Source organism: Eucyclogobius newberryi, unplaced genomic scaffold, assembly GCF_026437365.1.
Source record: "Eucyclogobius newberryi isolate DKJ021-1_F unplaced genomic scaffold, fEucNew1.0.hap1 SCAF_11, whole genome shotgun sequence".
NCBI lineage: Eukaryota > Metazoa > Chordata > Actinopteri > Gobiiformes > Gobiidae > Eucyclogobius > Eucyclogobius newberryi.
The window spans coordinates 17,185,474-17,203,415 of record NW_027315735.1 but is presented as its reverse complement, the minus strand read 5'-3'; the positions used below and the strand labels follow the sequence as shown (position 1 = coordinate 17,203,415).

The following is a 17,942-nucleotide window of genomic DNA, read 5'->3' as shown; positions in this document are numbered from 1 at the left end:
TATTTATAATGTGCACATGACAATAGCTTTTTACAATAAATAACCAAACAACTACAAATGCAATTGATTTAGAATTTAGAAACATAATATATTCAATACAGTTCCTTCATACAATTTAGTTTTAACATCTTCTTAAAAATTAACATTTGTTGCTTATTTGCCTTTTACTCCCAGACAGCTGAAGCCGTGCTGCAGAGGAGCTAAAAATAAAACTCATCTATCTCCATGGAGCCGAGCAGATGACCCACCAGACCAAGTTAAAGGTCAGATCCATGGAGAGGCGAGTCTCCTCACAATGAGAATGCTTGTTTTCCCAGGTATTTTTAGCAATTAAAACCCCCATAAGAAAATACATGCAAGTTTGATGTGGAATATTTCTGGAAAACCATAACATCTCAATGGAGACAAGCAGATGACAAACCTTCCATTAGAAAAATGACATTGTTTATTTCATTTTATTTGAGTTTATGCAATATCAATAATTAGTAATCAACAAGTTGCAAACAATGTACAGTAACAATAAACCAAACTATTTTAGCCAGAATGAGAGAGCAAAGAAGCAAGAATTTTACCCCAACCCAAAACTCATTATTCTATTCCATGTGATTGCATACATAGATATGTACATACACACATGGATACACATATAACCACATATACACAATACCCCATATACAATAATGTCATTCTCTGTTGATTTACGTACAGTTAGGCCACAGTTATTGTAGTACGTGGTTTACGGATCTGCTGCACTTAGATTATTGATTTCTACAATATAAATAAAATAAATTATTATATATGTTTTTTTTATAAAGCCGACAACGCAAAATACCCCCTCCCATGGGGCGTTTTGGGTAAACCCGGAAGAAAACATCTTTTGAAATTGAAATTATATTTATATTTCGCCCGCCTGTTCAATATATTTCATTTAAAAATCCGTGAACCAAGTAATAAAATAACTGCGGCCTTAGCAGTTTAGATTTAATAGTATAATACAATATAAATCATGATTTGAGTTATATAACATAACCATGAAAGCAAGGGACAAGGTCATTTCCTCAGCACTGTGCCTCCATAATACAACTTCTTGTCATTTCATTTTTAATTGATGAATTGTTAAGCACTGTTTAAGTTGCTCCCATAAGACATTGCAAGTCCACACCCCACATACTGAAACCTCCCATAATGAGTGCAGGGTTTACATTTTGATCCCTTTGCTCTTATTTTACTTTTGTTGTACATATTGTATGAAACTGAATGACTGAATGTTATCGCGGTGCTTCATTTCAAACCTTGAGAAAAAAAGGCATGAGGTTTCCCGTGACAATGTTGAGAATGAAGAGTTTTATACGGAGAGTGCCCACATTGAATTAGCCAGTCACAGGCCCCTGTCACTCCTCTTAATCTGCGCAGTCAAGTGTGGCGCTCGTCTCTCCAGCTCCACTCCTCCACCGTACGGACTCTAGCGCCTTTCAATTTTTCGACAGCTTCAGTACAAGAGAGAAAGATCTGTTAATTCTCTTCCCTGGTGCCATTCTCCGTTAATCTAAGAAAGTCAGCCGGAATGAGCCTCGAAGACTATATCAGATTGTATCCAATTTATTTCTCCCATGGAGGAGAGCTACTCATTGGCATGCCGTATTACTGCAGACGGAAGAAAATCTACACTTGGCAAGGCTGGCGTTTAAAATTTGATCAATGGGAAAGTGGCATGAAAACAGATATGATTCTAGTTGGATTTAATTACAGGAAAAGTTTGGTGACTTTTTTCCAGCAATGTATCTGATTTGTGAAAACAGCTATATCACAGCTGTCATAATCCATTGCATATAATTTCATAGGCACAAGAAAATGATGGGCCTGTAATGATCTCAAGCACAAAGGAATGTACTTTATTGTGATGTGTTTCTTTTTAATTTGAGCATTCTGTGCTGGTGTGACGCAGAGAGGCCACTGTCGTGATGAAATGCAAGGATTACTAGGGTTGGTCATGCGGAAAATGAGGAAAGACACATTAACACGGAGTTGAAGAATTAAAAAGTGATCTCACTTTGAGAGATAATGTAAGATATCCAAATTTCCATACTTTATGCAAGTTGATAAGCTGCACACTCTCTTTCAACAGCAAGAAGAAATTGTACATTTCGGTGAGTTTCAAGTCATGTGTCATAGTGTTGTAGTCATGACGATGGATTGGAACAGCAGACTCAAGCTTAACATTACTATTGCTCATTTTTCATTAATTCAATGGGTATCAATAATGTTATGGTAAGATTGAGTATATATATATATATATATATATATATATATATATATATATATGGATGCCAGACAGGGGAACATTCCAGGTTTCAGTTGCTCTACCGGGAAACTTAGTTCACCTTTAACTATAGCATAAAAAACTTTGATTAACAGCCAAGAACAATCTTAGATTGTTTTGTAGCTTTGTTTTTTCAGAAAGTAGGACAAGATACTAAAACTACTCTGCAAAATGCAGAATCGAAGCTTAGCATTATTTGTTTACATCATCACAAAATCAGTAAAAAAGGTTTTAAATCAAGACATTTTGACTCCCATCCAGTAGTATACTTCCATTTGATGTTACTGGCTTGAGAATCTATGATTTATACAACACTGAGCTAGATAAATCCTGCCCTAAAGGGAGGAATTATAATCTGAAACTGCACTGCCTTTTCTTTACCTGATAAAATTATTATGGATCGGTCGTCCAATCTACCGTTTTGGTTTTTGATTGGCTCGACTGTTGTAAACAGTAACCAGATGACAACTTTGCAATCTTTTCAACCTTGGAACTCTCCTGGAAGAATGGGGGATTGTTGGCAACAATTCAAATAGGCTACTTGTGTTTCTGCTTTTCCAGACTATCCTCACACCTAAAATGACACATATTGGTTGTTTCGTTAGATCTCAAAATACAGCAGATGGCAAATTTGTAGCATAGGTCAAGGGAAAATGTCTTTTTTTTATGATAACAGCCTCATGCTGATCAAAAATGTTGTCTACAATAAAGAGATATCTTAAACTTTGGTTTGTTTATGTCCCAACATAAATCTTTTTCATGACCCATTATTTACTGTGGGACAATTTAAATGATAAATACAATGTAATTGCTGTTAAGACAAATTAAATCAAAACCATAATATTAATTGAAATTCTCCAATTTAGTTTCTTAATGTTTGTTTTTTTACTTTCTTTAGTGAGCTCATATGTAATTCTATATTATTATAAACATGAGATGCCAAAGTAAAGGTGCTCAAGAACATGTTTGAAGGCTAATAACAATACAAATAATGGATAATATAGTATGTGTCCTATCTAAGATCATAATAGTTGGATAAATTATGAGAACTTTATTCACAGTATGGATTAATATAGGTGAAATATATCCAGATATGTTTTAGATACATTTATTGTTGTACAATTTTCACATGACAAAGTCTCAAATGTTTTGTACCCAGATATTTTTTCTTGTCTTTGCTTTTCAAAATGAGTCCGATTTTGGGCTGTGACAATGGTTAAGTGGAGTTACCCTCTGCTCCAGTCCTGGTGGCATAATCCTCTCATTTTCCATTCTTGACACAGCCCCGAGGCTCTTGCTGATTGTTTTAACGCTAGTTTATTCTGCAGAAAAACATGCAACAATTTTTCCTGTTTTTCTACTAAACAACTCACCACCACAGCAGCAATTTAGTCCAAACCTATTTGACATTTTATAAAGCTTTTTCCCCTTATTCTAACGTGGAATGAGGGCGCAAATTACTCTGCACTTTCACTTGTTTCTTCTCTGGGGGATACGCTCCAGTAGCAGAAAGTAGAACAAGCAACAGGCCTATAGTACTCGTGTATGTGTGCATGTGTATATGCAAAAGTGAAGAAAACAGAGAGATTGATTTGGAGGTTAAAGCATTCTGGCGGCGTATACTTTACGTTTATATCATACAGCCATTTTCAAAGATGCCCATTATAGGGAAAAACGATCACAAGTCAATGCATCTTTCTGGGATGAGTTTTATCCTGTAACTATCAGCCTTGTGACCCCAACATTTCACAGTAAATAATGGTGTGACAGGAGAGCCTTCATTAGCTAGTCAAGCAGTGAGTGGGCTTTATTTGCAGAGGTGCGGCGCGTGTAATGCACAGTCAAGCGGGAATTAGGAATGAAAGGTAAAGTAATAAGTTCTGCAGCTGGAGACGGAACAGCAGAAGCAAAAAGGCACAGAAAACAAAGAGAGATTGAAGTATTAATGGTGTTTGTCTTTTCTTGGGAGTTTTTGATCGAAACTGGGCACTACAAATCACAGAGTTTTGAATTTGTTCAAAGTGAAGGTAGTGAGTCAGAGACAAACAGTCAGCGGAACTGGACTTGTTTATTTTCGTGGGTTTTATTTCATTTGTATTGGAATTGTTGTGCAGGTCCACAATAATCAGTTGATCAGAAAAGCAGTGGAAATTAAGTATTTAAATTGCCAAACCGTTAAATCTTATCAAATAAGTTTCAAATGTCTGTTTGTTGGTAAAAAGAAAAGAAATTTGTAAAAAGGAAGCTTGCTCAAGTTTTCAGATTTTTGAGGCAGCAAACTGATTGGAAAGCGTGTGTAGCAATAATATGGTGGTTTTAAATGTGTAACAATAAAAAAATTCAACACAAATGTTTTTTTGTGTGACATTTTGTGTTTTCCGCCAAAGACTACATTGTAAAAGCAGGACTTTGTGACAAAAGCAGCGCTGTGATTGGCTATGCTTGGGTGGTCATCCCTAGTTTCAGGTTAACGTCTGAAAAAAACACTTCTAAAAACTTTACACATGCCATAAATGAATGCATGGGGTTATTACCAATGTGTTAAATATTTTGTAAGAGCTGGCTTTGATAGATCTTCCTCCTTTTGTGGTTTGAAAATCAGACACACTTAGCTCCAAAAGGCTCTGCTCTTTAGACTGGTTTGCAGGCTAGTTGTTGTTAGATGTGGCATCGCACTCAAATATAGATTTTTTAGTAAAACACGGTCAGAAACGCATCACGGTTAAACAATAAGGTTTGTAGGAATGGTTAGGAAAGTGAGGATTGAGCTTTTAAAGTTTTTTTCACTATTCAAAGACGTTTAAAAAGAGTACAGCCCTGACACTGTTACTGGAAATTGTTAGGTTCTAATATACTGAGAATAACAAGACAAGATACGGTCGTTAAAATAAAATAATTAATTCCCTACAATTACAAAACTAACAGATTAAAACACGCCTGTCCCTCAAGTTCCCTCAGACCGGTCTGCCCCTCGTCTGGAGGCCTCTCACACACAGGACAAAGAATATGAATATTCATAACAAGGTGGATCTTCTCTGGCACCAGCCGTACCAGGCCATACCTTCCACTTCCTAATATGGTCGTGAGGTGCGACCCTTGACCCAGACAGAGGAGTTGGTTGGAGTTGGGGGAAGTAGAAACGGACACAAGCAGACAGAGCAAGAATGTGTAGTGTGTGTGTGTGTGTGTGTGTGTGTGTGTGTGTGCGTGTGTGTGTGTGTGTGTGCGTGTGTGTGTGTGTGCGTGTGTGTGTGTGTGTGTGTGTGTGTGCGTGTGTGTGTGTGTGTGCGTGTGTGTGTGTGTGTGTGCGTGTGTGTGTGTGTGTGTGTGTGTGCGTGTGTGTGCGTGCGTGTGTGTGTGTGTGCGTGCGTGTGTCCAGTATGCAATAACAATGAAAGGTATATTAATGCATTACAATATTAAATGCTTATTAATTACAACAATATGAATAATGATTATAAGATATATTATTCAAATGGATTCAATATAGTTCAATATCAAGTTAATGTATTATAAACAGAAGGATTGCAAAGTTGAGTAACTGTTGTCAACAAACTCTTCCAAAAGGACAAGACACAAACATCATAATCCTACCTGAGGATACATTTTCCAAACCAGCCTGAAATAGCTTACGCAACCTTGTTTAACATTTACTTACGTGTTTGAAGTCGTGCACCTCAACTACTTCTTCGCTGCCGTTGCCCATTCGGAAGATTTCAATGCGCTGGCTTGGGTCAATCTCCATCACGCTGTCAGTCTCTACCCCGTCCACCACGGCTTTGTACTGCTGGTCATACACCTGCGGAGAGAGACAGAGCACGCCCGCTGTTACTGTACGTCCAGCACTCAATACTCAGAGCTGATGCACTCAAGAATGGGAAAAAAAGGTTACACGAAACATCAGGCCCCGGTCCAAGCAAATCAGTTCAACAACATGAGTTAAAAGATTGCAATTCGGAACGTCATACAGTCATTTCTACAGGGTCAGGGAAAATAATATACCAAAGCATATTATGCTATGACAGAGGAGTTGGTTGGAGTTGGGGGAAGTAGAAACGGACACAAGCAGACAGAGCAAGATTACTCTTTGGTATACTTTTAATTTACAACATTTGAGAGCAGGAATCTGTACTTTCACATCAGTTTAGTTAACGCCCCAACTTTATGGAATCAAAATATACAGATAAAAACAGCTAGAACATTTGGGAAACTGATTTACCTGTAGTTTCTGTTGAACAAAAAAAATGTTTTTTTCTTTATTAAGACGAATACTTTTGATGCTTTAATAGACCTCAAAATGTGTCCAAAATACTTTTCTTTTCTTTCTTTTTTTGATTTTGTGGCCCGTAGGCTTTATTGAGAGGAAAGTACAGCGTGAAATGGGGATGAAAGAGAAGGGAGGACATGCAGTAAATTGTCAGAGTTTTACTGAAGTCGTTTTTTCATGTCATACTTTTATTCTTACCGGTACATTTTTCATGGTAACAATTGAGTACTTCTTACACCACTGCAACCCAGTCATTCTGTTGACATTCTGTTGACATTCAAAGACATTCTGTTGGTCCAGGTCAAAGAAACTGCAGTTCTTCCCTGTTTAAACTTTGCACAATATGGAGGTGTGATTAAATAATAAAAGATAATGTGCTTCTTCCAAAACAGTGCCTATTGTTCTCTGGGGAAATGGTGCAAGAACAGAAAGTTATAATGAAATTTCCCTTGGGTGTGAATGAAAAAGTTCTGCCAGACAAAAAAAAAGAGGCAGTTTAAGACAAAACTTGCGATTTTGACTGATATGTTTTAATAGATCGACTTCTTTTCTTTACTTTTCTTTTACTTTCCAGCATAGCAAATGTGTCTGCCTGAAGAAAAGATAAAATTATCCCTGTATTAAAGCTTTGAAACGCATTAGACTATTTCAGTAGCTTGACTGACGATGCACTTCCAAAGAGTAAAACACAGTAAAAATATTGCGAAAAAAAAACATTAATTCCCAGTAAAATCAACTACAACAAAAAAGGACACTGCACACACACATGAACCTTCTATTAGACATTTGTTTTCTTGTCCACTCTGATCACAAACGCTTGCTCATAGGGGGTATACTACTGCTTAATACATGTTTATTTCAATGTATCGCTCTAGGGACAATTAACCAGAGAAAAACAGTTTAAACCAGCTATCAGCCTTCATAATAAACACTGTATCACTAAAAAGAATTGCCGCTCATACGCAACAACAATACAACCGGACTTCACACTATTCATCTTGCCGTATCATTGACAGCAAATTGCTTGTGCATGTAATGTTTGGTCATGAGTGCTTATGAAAACCAGTAACACACAAGTGCTGTGACTCCAGCGGAATGAAGAACTTCTGTGCCTACTCCTCCTCACTATTGCCTTTAAGCAGCGTTGTTTATCACCACCACTTGCTTATGTACTGCTCTTGGACACGCATGGATAGCTCTTAAAATTCCACGTCAGAAAAATGATTCATGCCCACCAGCTGAAAATATGCTATTAATATTTATGTGCGGCTTGTGTTATGATGAGAAATATATTGCTGAGTTCATCTTCATCTGTCTCAGTGGCAAATCGGAGCTCGGCCAATGAGACGTGTGATTAATGGAAGAGCCAGGAATGGGAGTCTGTCAGGGTATATTCTCTTCGTCACATACATCGTATTGATGCTGCGACCACAAACTTATCCTTCATGCAATCCACACTTATGTTTTATTGTTTGTGTTTTAGGAGCATTTTGATTTGCAGCTAGCTCATGGGTTACTATCATGTAAAATACTACAAGTTGAACCTTGATTGTGCAACATCTATGCTCGGATTGGGAGTTAATTAAAGTCGAAATTAAGAAAAGTTCAGAGCGACAAAAAAAAAAGAAAATATACAGGAAATACACCTCCATACAGTTCCTACACCATGAGGCAAATAAATTGTCATGGGACGCATGGTTAGGGCTGGGTGCTGTTTTCAGTGCCTGTATTTGTTGTTTGTGTAAATTGATGGCCATTATTATGCAAAACATGTTTTCAATGCATTTAAAATCACATGTATGTTTCAAAGCATACTTGACAGGTACGTCATCTTACCTTACACTGTGTTTTTTTTTGGGAAACATGGAGGACCTTTCATTTGTGTTGTCCCAGCGATGCAGGTGTTTAAAGCCAAGGCACCAAAGGCTGGTACCGAAAGAACATTCTTTTTTTGGTACCAATACTTCCTGACCCTTTTGGTTCCCAGCCTTTGTGGTGTATGCATGAAGAATGATCAAAAATAAGAAATATGAGCGAAATAATACTGAACAGAATGCATTTGAATATAATCAGATTATACTCCCGTCCCTGGTTGACCTTTTCTGCATTAATAAGCCTTATCATACGAGATACATAAAACAAACTTTTCCATTATATATACATCAGTGCAAATGTATTTAGAAAATATTCCTTGGCAATTTATTTTCTTTTCCTTTAGTTTTTCATTAATAGATTATAACATATATATTTATTTAACTCTGCCCAGCACTCGCGTGATATTTATTGCCTGTCCGTCCCTCGTGTATGGATGGATTGGGAGAAGCAAGCCTTTTGCTATGCTGCTCCCACAGCCTGGAACTCCAGTCTGAATGGAGGTGCGCTGAAGGGTTTTCATGCTATATTGATGAACCAAGAATGAGAATCCTACAAAAAATTTCACTGCTTTTAAATGTAGTTTCTTAAATATTTCTTGTTTAAATGGGTAATTCTTTTTATAATTATGTGCTGAAAGTTTCCCACTTTTCCCCAGGTCATCCTAAAAAAATAAGTTTTGATCTCAATAGTTTCTTTACCTGGTTAAATAAAGATTTATAAAAAATATTGTCATGTTATGCACGTTATTTAATGCATATCTTTCTTTATGATACAGGAAAGTATAGCGTGAAATAGAGATAAGAGCGGGAAGGACATGCAGGAAGTTGTCGGAGCCAGATTTGAACTTGCGAACTTGCAAATGTATGTCTTCAATATGATTTCCTGCAATATTTTAACTCTCTTGTATCAAGATCTCTTCGTGAACTTTTAGAAACGGCTTAAATAGCCTTATTCTCAGTAATAATAATTAAATGGGAAATAACTCCTAATAGAAGATTAGCGATGAAGTGGCACTGTAGCTTATAGTTTCCATTATTTCCAAAAAGTCAACCCCATCATGAGGAGAAGCCTGATTAAAAACAGTCTCAAAATCCAAGTGCCAATTGAGCTGTTACGGCTAATACGGATGCGATTAACCAGTCTGAGAGGCAGTGTGGTGAAATTAAACTTTTATTTGAGCATTTCTTTTAGATTAACATAAAGGTGGAATGGGGGAACAGAAATTGAAGCCTTATTGATTTATACTAAAACAGCAAATTTCATTTTCAGCAGGCTATCACTTTGATGAAACTCCAACCGCGAGGACCTCCCCGACGCACCAGGTTGAAATAGACAATAATGTATTACAACTGTTTGACTTGAACTGGTTCAATATCCAAAGCTGCCGCTGCCGTTTCTGTGATTTTCCTATTACCCAGCATATATGTTGGAAATGATGTAACAGAGAACTTTAAGTGCACTTGTTTGTCATAATCGTGTTCCGTTTTTGAAGAGTAGTTTCCAGAACTGTCGGTGGGCAGAAGAACTGTGAGACCTAATTAGCTGCCCATATGACACTGAACGAGCAGATATAATAAAAGGCCAATGCTTGCAGAAGACTCTAATTTATGTCGCCGGGCGGAAAGAGGCGGGCCCTGAAGTCGCAAAGAATTCTAATGCAGCTCAAAAGGGGAAACTATTAGAAACAAATGTGGCATTAAGTTGAAGTGGAACATATTTCTCTTTTACTTCACCACCTTTGAGAGCAATTATCTGTACTTTCTACACCACTACATTTTTGAACTGAAAAGTAAAGTACGTTTCTATAGAATCTGAGACCACCTGAAAAGGCCATGGTGACATCTGCCTTAAGATGAGTTACATACTGGGGTTTGACAAAAATATATGTGATACTTGAGCATTTTTGATGGTATAAAAAAAACGTTACATTTCACTATGGAAAATGTACGAATTGTTTGTCTCCTTGGAGATGTCAATTGCTTTTCCTGGAATGTTCCACATTATAGCATTAAACTTCAGCGACCCTGCTAACAGTAAGAATTAATATTTTTACATGTATTTTTTGGCCCTGTAATAAATCAAATATAGATGAGTTCAATAACATACTGTGGAACATTTTTGTCAAAGCATTTACATTAACAGACAAGCAGCGGACCCTCCGACAGAAATGTGACACAGTGCACCTTTAAGTGACACCTCTGAAAAGCTGGAGAACTTCAGGAGTTCAATAACTCAATATCTGTAAGTCTTACCGTCTAACATTAACATTTTAAATCAGCATCAGTGTTTTTACACAAACTACGAGCAAGATCTGAGCCCCTATACACAATCACATTTCACATGCTTTATAGATCTTTGTCCCATGGAAGTGTATTTATTTTAATGTTATTGTATGATGGTTGACATGTATTTATTCATTGAAATCTATGACCATAAAAACTGTATAAGATACTAGATACACTGAACTAAATATAAATGCGACACTTCTGTTTTTGCTCCCATTTTCAACTCTTCTATTTACACAAAAGACCAATTTCTCTCAAATATTGTTCACACTTCTTGCTGAGAAATTAATAATCTATCCCACTCAAAGTTGTATTTATAGTGATTTAAGTTTGAATAATATTTATTACCCTGGACTCAAGACACCATTTCCCGGATAATTCCTGTTTTCACTGACCTCATAAATCAGTGATACACATTCAGCAGCTTTCAACTGGAAGTTTCTTTTATTAAGTTGTTTCAGATCAATATTACAATGTATTTATTTCCAAAATATAAAATAATGATCAATGCATGGGTGTCATAGATTATAATGACTTAGCTGACAAAGGCATAATATGTCTTCTTTAGGTCGATGCTGGCTAGTTTGCATAACAGAACATTAGAGGGCAGACAGCAGGACATCTGGAGAAGCCTTTTTGATTTGTGGTTATCATTTTCAACTCTGAGCATGCACTTTACCCCATGCTTGGCCTTTTATCTTTCTACAAAATCTTCAAACAACTTATTTAAATACCCCATAGTTTGCAGAAAAGTGGTCTTGCTTGATGATTACAGCAGCGTCTGACTGTGCATCTCTCTGAAATCACATTTTTATGATTTGGAAAGATCTGATGTCCCTGGATTTTAAAGAGTTTCCTGTAGACATACCAGGTTTCTGTGCCTATAAGCAACAGTGTAATCTTAGAGGTGTGCACTGACTCCCTGTGGTCTCTGCAGCTTTACACATTCTGAGGGGGCGGTAAAGTGCAAAAACAACTAACAGCAACACAAGTAGTAAAGTTTTGGTGCAGAGTCCGCTGCAAGTCTCCATTGAGACGGAATGTAACAGTCTACTATTTTTTCTTTTTGTCTATTTTCTTTTTAACGGTGATATAAAGATAGTACAACAGCACACAAGACAAATGAAAACTGACTTACACATACAGATGTTGGCAAAATAGGGTTTACATACATTAAGGTTAAAGATTGGGTGACAAGAAGAGAATGGCTACTGTTCTTCTTGCGTGTGTGTTTGTCTCTCTATCTATACACGGTGTCTTTTAGTGGCCTCTACAGGCCGCTGGGCATTACTGCGGGAAGCATGAGTCTTATTTTGCCACAGCTGCTCAGTCTGAACCGTGTTCAGAGGCCCGTTCATGCTCCGCTCTCTAACATGAGCTTTTAGAACCAGAGCGGACAGCAGCTTCTTTAAGAGGTCTGCACATGCGCTCTGAGGACCACACAGCCTCAAACCCCTGGATCTATGCTCAAACCACACTGAATAAACCTGTGTGGGAATCTTAGATGTTTACAGGTTGTGCCTAAACTGAGTGTGTGCGAGGAGAAGTGAAGCAACAGCAGCGCCAAGTTTCAACATCAGACTTAAAAACTGTTTAATGAATTTGTGTAATGAATTGGTCGATGAAGTCAGGTTATTTATTCATTAGCACACTGATATAGTACGTGAGCTCAGGTGTTTGCCCCTCACGTGGACATAGGAGGTTTGAAACCCACCCTCGCATTTTTTATTTCCACTACTATTCACTAAATATAGATGAACACCCAGGTCCCCCCATCCATAGTCACCGTATGCCTATATATATATATATATACATGTATATACGAGTGCTCCGACCACAGGCACCACTTTGTTGAAAATTGTGGATATGTCACGAAGTATGCAGAGGAGAGGGGATGGAGGGATGTGGCAGCCAAAGACCATTGATGGAGTGGTGAAGTGGTGTATTCTGAGTACACTTAGTACAGTTAATCGAAAGTGAATTGGTGAAGTACATTTTTGATCATCTTTGACTGGCGTAATGAGTTCTATGGATAATTTGATAGTAAATTTGTTGTAACATTAAATGGGCATTGATCACATAAATAGAGACAGCTATAGTTCCACGGTGTCCCTCTGAAAAAACAGCTTTCACAGGGAAAGCATAGTTGTGACGTACCATTCTAGAAAAATATTTCACATCTCCAGAGCTCGGAATATAATCCAGTTTGAAATAGACAGTGCCTTGTTTATTTCCTTTGTTCAAGGTTTCTGTCTGAAGTTATTCTTAACAGCCTCCACTTCGATGGTTTGAAACGCAGCATCGCAAATGAAAGAATGAGAGTCGGCAGGCACAGGCTGACCCCAGGCTTGTTTGGAGAAAATGGTCAGTGGTGCGGAACTAGAAGACGTTAAAGAAAGGTCACGCTGATGCTGTTGCAGGTGAGTGTGCTTGGTTGGTTTGGTACGCATCACAGGGAGAGAGAGCATATGCATGTCGATGAAGTGGTAGTTGTGGGAACGCGTACCAGATGAGCAGATGACACTATGTCCCCTCCCATGTCCTTGAGGGCGAGGAGATTGGGGCTCCAGTCAGGCAGAACGTGATGGCTGTCAGTCAGGACGGGCGCGGCAGGGGCAGGAGTGGTGGGGGAGGGGGGGAGGGGCCAAGCACTGAGGTCTTCTGGGAGCCATTGGCAGAGCTGTGATCGATCGAGGTGGGCAGCAGTAACTGACAAGCGAACACCGCGTCCTTTTGGCTTTGGTTCTTTAAAGGTTTCCACAGACTAAAAGCAGTCACAGGTTCACTTTTAACCTTGGACAACATTTCAGTGATTAGAATAATATGGCTTTTGGCCTATTGGGTCAGGATGCTGAGGTATGAATTTAGGTTTGGGATAGTCTTTATATAGTTTCCAGTATTGGTATAGGCCAATATTAACCGATTTTTAATGATATAGGGAAGAAGGAAAAAATCCCAGATTGTCTTTTTTGCATCATTTGTCAAAATGGAACAGTCTAAAAATTTTACCATATTTAATACAATCATGCAACAATTGATTGTGTGTTTCAGATAAATACATTGCTATTACTTTTATTAAAATGAAAAGTGAATCTTTACTTAAACTTGCATAGATTTGTGGGCTTTGCTTTGGATTTTAAAATCTAAATATTCACATTGATAAATATTGTTTATTGGCTCAATATTTATTGGCTCAATGAATGCACATAGAACCATTCAAATTTAGAAAATATGGAGAAAAATCTTTATTAAAAGCCACTACACAGAAAAGCAAAGACCTCTGCCAAGATCTTCTATTTTATAAGAGTTTGTATTTTGCTAAATTCACAAGCTTATAGATATTGCACGGCAGTTTGAATAAAACACACAGTTTACAGTAAATATTGTTATTATATTATTAAGTCCAAACCACAAATCAAATCATAAAGCACAAAGAATTGGCCTTAGGAAAAACACAACATGCTGAAATGCGGTTCTGCCTCTAGGGGGCTATCATTTCCAATCACAAGAAGCACACAGCGATGATGGATTAATCAAAGTAAAGGACAGGAAACAGAGAGACACTCCTTCTGTTTCATATTGAGCTGAGATTGAGGAGGGATTTGGCCCAGGGAAGAAAAATGAAGAAAGCATTTGAGTCTCGAGTGCACATGCCATCTCCCTTCACTTTATTATTTCTTCAAAACAAACTATGGAACGCTTTATATACGAGGTGCACTAACTGACCCCAGCCGCAATCCTCAACTCAAAGAATATAGAAATGTTGATCAAAGGAAAATACTTTTCTGAGTTTACTTTTACTTTTTAGTCCCTCGCACTAATCTGATTTCCGAGGTGTGAAGATGATGCATTAAGAGTTTAACTGAGAATGTAAACAAGTGGAACTGGTATAGAAAATAAAGATTCTGTTAAAGAAGGGGAACTGTAACTCGGCTGTGTATCAAAAATAATGTGAAAACTCCAATTCCAAAAACATGCTTTAATCTCCTATGGACGATTACAACTTGTGGCCAAAATGTTCAAATTTTATACAATGACCAGTATTCTCATAAAAAACTTGGGGGTCATAGGAGCCAGGGAACAGATGAGGAAATGTATCACATTAGATCAATTTGTAGTTCAAATATACACTGAACAAAAATGTAACACTGTGTTTGCTCCCATTTTGTATGAGCGCAAGATATGAAACCTTTTCTATAAATATAAAAAACCCATATCTCTCAAATATTGTTCCCAAAATCAATTATTAATAATAATATTAATATAATATCATGTAAACACATCACATGTGTGGCATACAAAGATGCTGATGAGACAGTGTGAATATTGCACAGGTGTGCCTAAGGCTGGCCACAATAAAAGGCTCTGAAAAGTTCAGTTTTGCTTTACTGGGGGGTCAGAATATTGGCAGGAACTGGAACTGTCGAATCCCAAACATTTGATTCTGTTCTATTGCACATAACGTATGAAGTTCTATCATAGGTACAGGATTTTGAACGATGACTGTGCAGAGTGTGCAGAGTAGAACCTTGTAATCCCAAAACTTTGAAAAGCATGTCTGGAATGAATATTGTCTCCCAGTATGGAAGATCCATTAGATTTTTTTCATGAGGAAGGTTAAAGCAAAAACAGCTGGGAATGGAAACGCAGCCGGTGGTGAACTTCCAGTTTTTCCACTGATGCACAGGACACCTCCTCTCACTCTGATTCTGTTAGTCTTTCCACGTCTCTCCTCAGGGCTACGAGTAGGAATGCCTCTGTACTCTGAGCGTCAATAGGACATTTTGGACTTTTGAAATAGTGAAGACCACCCTACAGGCACAAATCTCCACTTATACTATATGAAATATGAAAAGAAAAAGATAAGAATATAGAATGAAAGATGGTATATCAGGAAACAATGTGTTACTTTTAACGTTAAAAGAAATACTTTTCTTAAATGAAAGACACAATAGCACATTTTACTTCTTACTGCGAATGGGCTTGCTTCACCACAACATGTGGCCCCATTATAAGGCCTGGAGGAGCCTCCTGAAATGTAGTTTCTTTAGCTATAATATTCCACAGTATGGCATAAAGCATCTCTATCTGAATGGAGAATGTTCAACGATACTTTCTCAAATGTTGGAGAAAGTATGGTTTTAACTTTATATTTCCATAGAATTGCAGGTTACTTTCCACCACCAGAAAGTTACACACTGTGCCTTTAAAATAACACAAGTACAAAAACCTGCTATTGTGATGTGAGAATATTGCAACTACTATGTAAAGTATTTTCACTGGTGCCAAACAGAGGGATAGAAATGGAAGTTTAATTATTGTTTATATTAGTAATTAAGAGCAATATATTGCTATGGCAAATAACATACTTTCCATTTGACAATTACTGTCGCTGACAAATGTACAAAATGAATTATAGTCAGTTTGCCAAAGCAGTTTACTACATTCATATTTGTATGAGCATATTGGAGTATGGAGGGACATGAACCACAGTGTGGGCTGTACTGCAGGCCTTGGGAGACGCGAAAAGACACCATACTGAATTGGCTGTTGATTTGCCACCTCCAAACAGAAGTGCAGATGGCCTGCGCACGTGTAAACACATGTTTTTGTATTCACTGTCAGGCGCTAATTGTTCCAATATCTGTGGTTCCGTCTTGCTAGGTGATATTAACAGATTTTACATAAACATTGGGAGAGCAAAGAGGGAAACTGTTCCTGATGTGATTGGTGCCTTGGGACTGGAGATTACATGTGTGGACACTGATTAGTGAGACTGTCTACTCTCAAAAGCCGGAGAATTTGGATAAATGAGGTGGGAATCTTGTGCATCTGCCAAAACACATGTGGTCTGGTGATTCTGGTGACGCCTGCTCAATATGGGCTGCTGTTTGTGGACGGGCGCCAGTTTGGAAAATTCAATAAACAAAATGTCCGATACCCACTACAAGAAACTACACACAGGCCAAAATGAGCCCTGAGTTATCAATCTCACTGGAGCTGAAGTGGCAGGAGTCTGGTGCAACATGATGCAAAGTCAGGAACAACCCTGACCACATGTAGATTTGAACATAATGAAGATGTAATGTTCGGACAAATATCCCGCAATAGATAAAACAGGCCATTCTCTCACAGAAAATCTATCGTTAAATCTTGAATTAACTTGGTATGGTAAAAAGATGTTGGAACCCTTTTTACAGTGTTTTTAAAGTGATAAGGCATCATGTCTAAAAACAATGTGAAAGAAAATGACTAAATGAGTAAAGCAGGTTTGCTGTTGATGGTAAGGTTTATTTGTGCAAAAGCAGAACCACAGACACATGGAGAGATCTGATTCTTGATATAGGGTAATCCAATCACCTTGGTATCTGGCACAGTTCAACAAGATAAGTGTATCATAAGGGCTGACAAGTTTACTGTACTCATCTATTTGACTCGAGGGTACTAATTACATTAGCCAATGAGTATGGAAGCATGTCTTGTTCTTATTCAACTTGTGGTTTAGATTCATTCAGTTGTATACAAATGAAGCTGAAGATTATTGAAAGATAGTGAAGTGTAAACCCTCATTTGTCCAGCATTGTTCCATTGTAGAAAAAATGCAGTTGTAGTCATCTGGACTCTGTTTATTGAAAAACTAAACGTTTCGACTCTCATCCAAGAGTCATTCTCAATCTGCGAATGGAGTCTGGGAACTCAGTTTTAAATCCTACTCTGTTTAAACCCTAAACTACCGGGCGGGACCTCCTGATAAAAGGAGCTTTTAGTTGAGACTGCTCTTCTTTGTTTTGTAAAGGGCTATCTACATAATTGTAACCTGACTTTCGCTCCCTCCTCACTGAGCACCTGATTAGCATCAGAATGCCCTGGACCTCTATTGCTCCGGGGTTTCAAAACACTACACAACAGTTTTTTCTAAAAGAGTCCAGATGATACAACAGATTTTTTTCTACAATACAATAAGCAAGCTTTGTTTTGAATAAAAGACAATAACATGATAACACTTCCATGGACATAATGACCACTGAGACTGAATTTCTTTGACTCGAAACGTAACCAATTCCAGTTGAAATATTTATGTTACTGAAACCTACCAGCGCGGGTTACTATTGGCAACCGAGCATCCAGTTGAATCCATGCCAGTGGCAAGTGTTAGATTTTATACGAACATACATTCTCGGAGGTGCTGAAGATT

The 17,942-nt window shown here is 37.8% G+C and overlaps 1 protein-coding gene across 1 annotated transcript in view; it reads right to left on the bottom strand.

Moving 5' to 3' along the window:
• tnmd (tenomodulin) overlaps nucleotides 1-17,942 on the bottom strand; it is an 81,132-nt gene that overhangs the window by 16,713 nt on the left and 46,477 nt on the right. Inside the window, exon 3 of the mRNA XM_072436127.1 lies at nucleotides 5,979-6,119. Coding sequence (XP_072292228.1) covers nucleotides 5,979-6,119 — 141 coding nt within the window. The remainder of the gene's footprint in view (nucleotides 1-5,978; nucleotides 6,120-17,942) is intronic.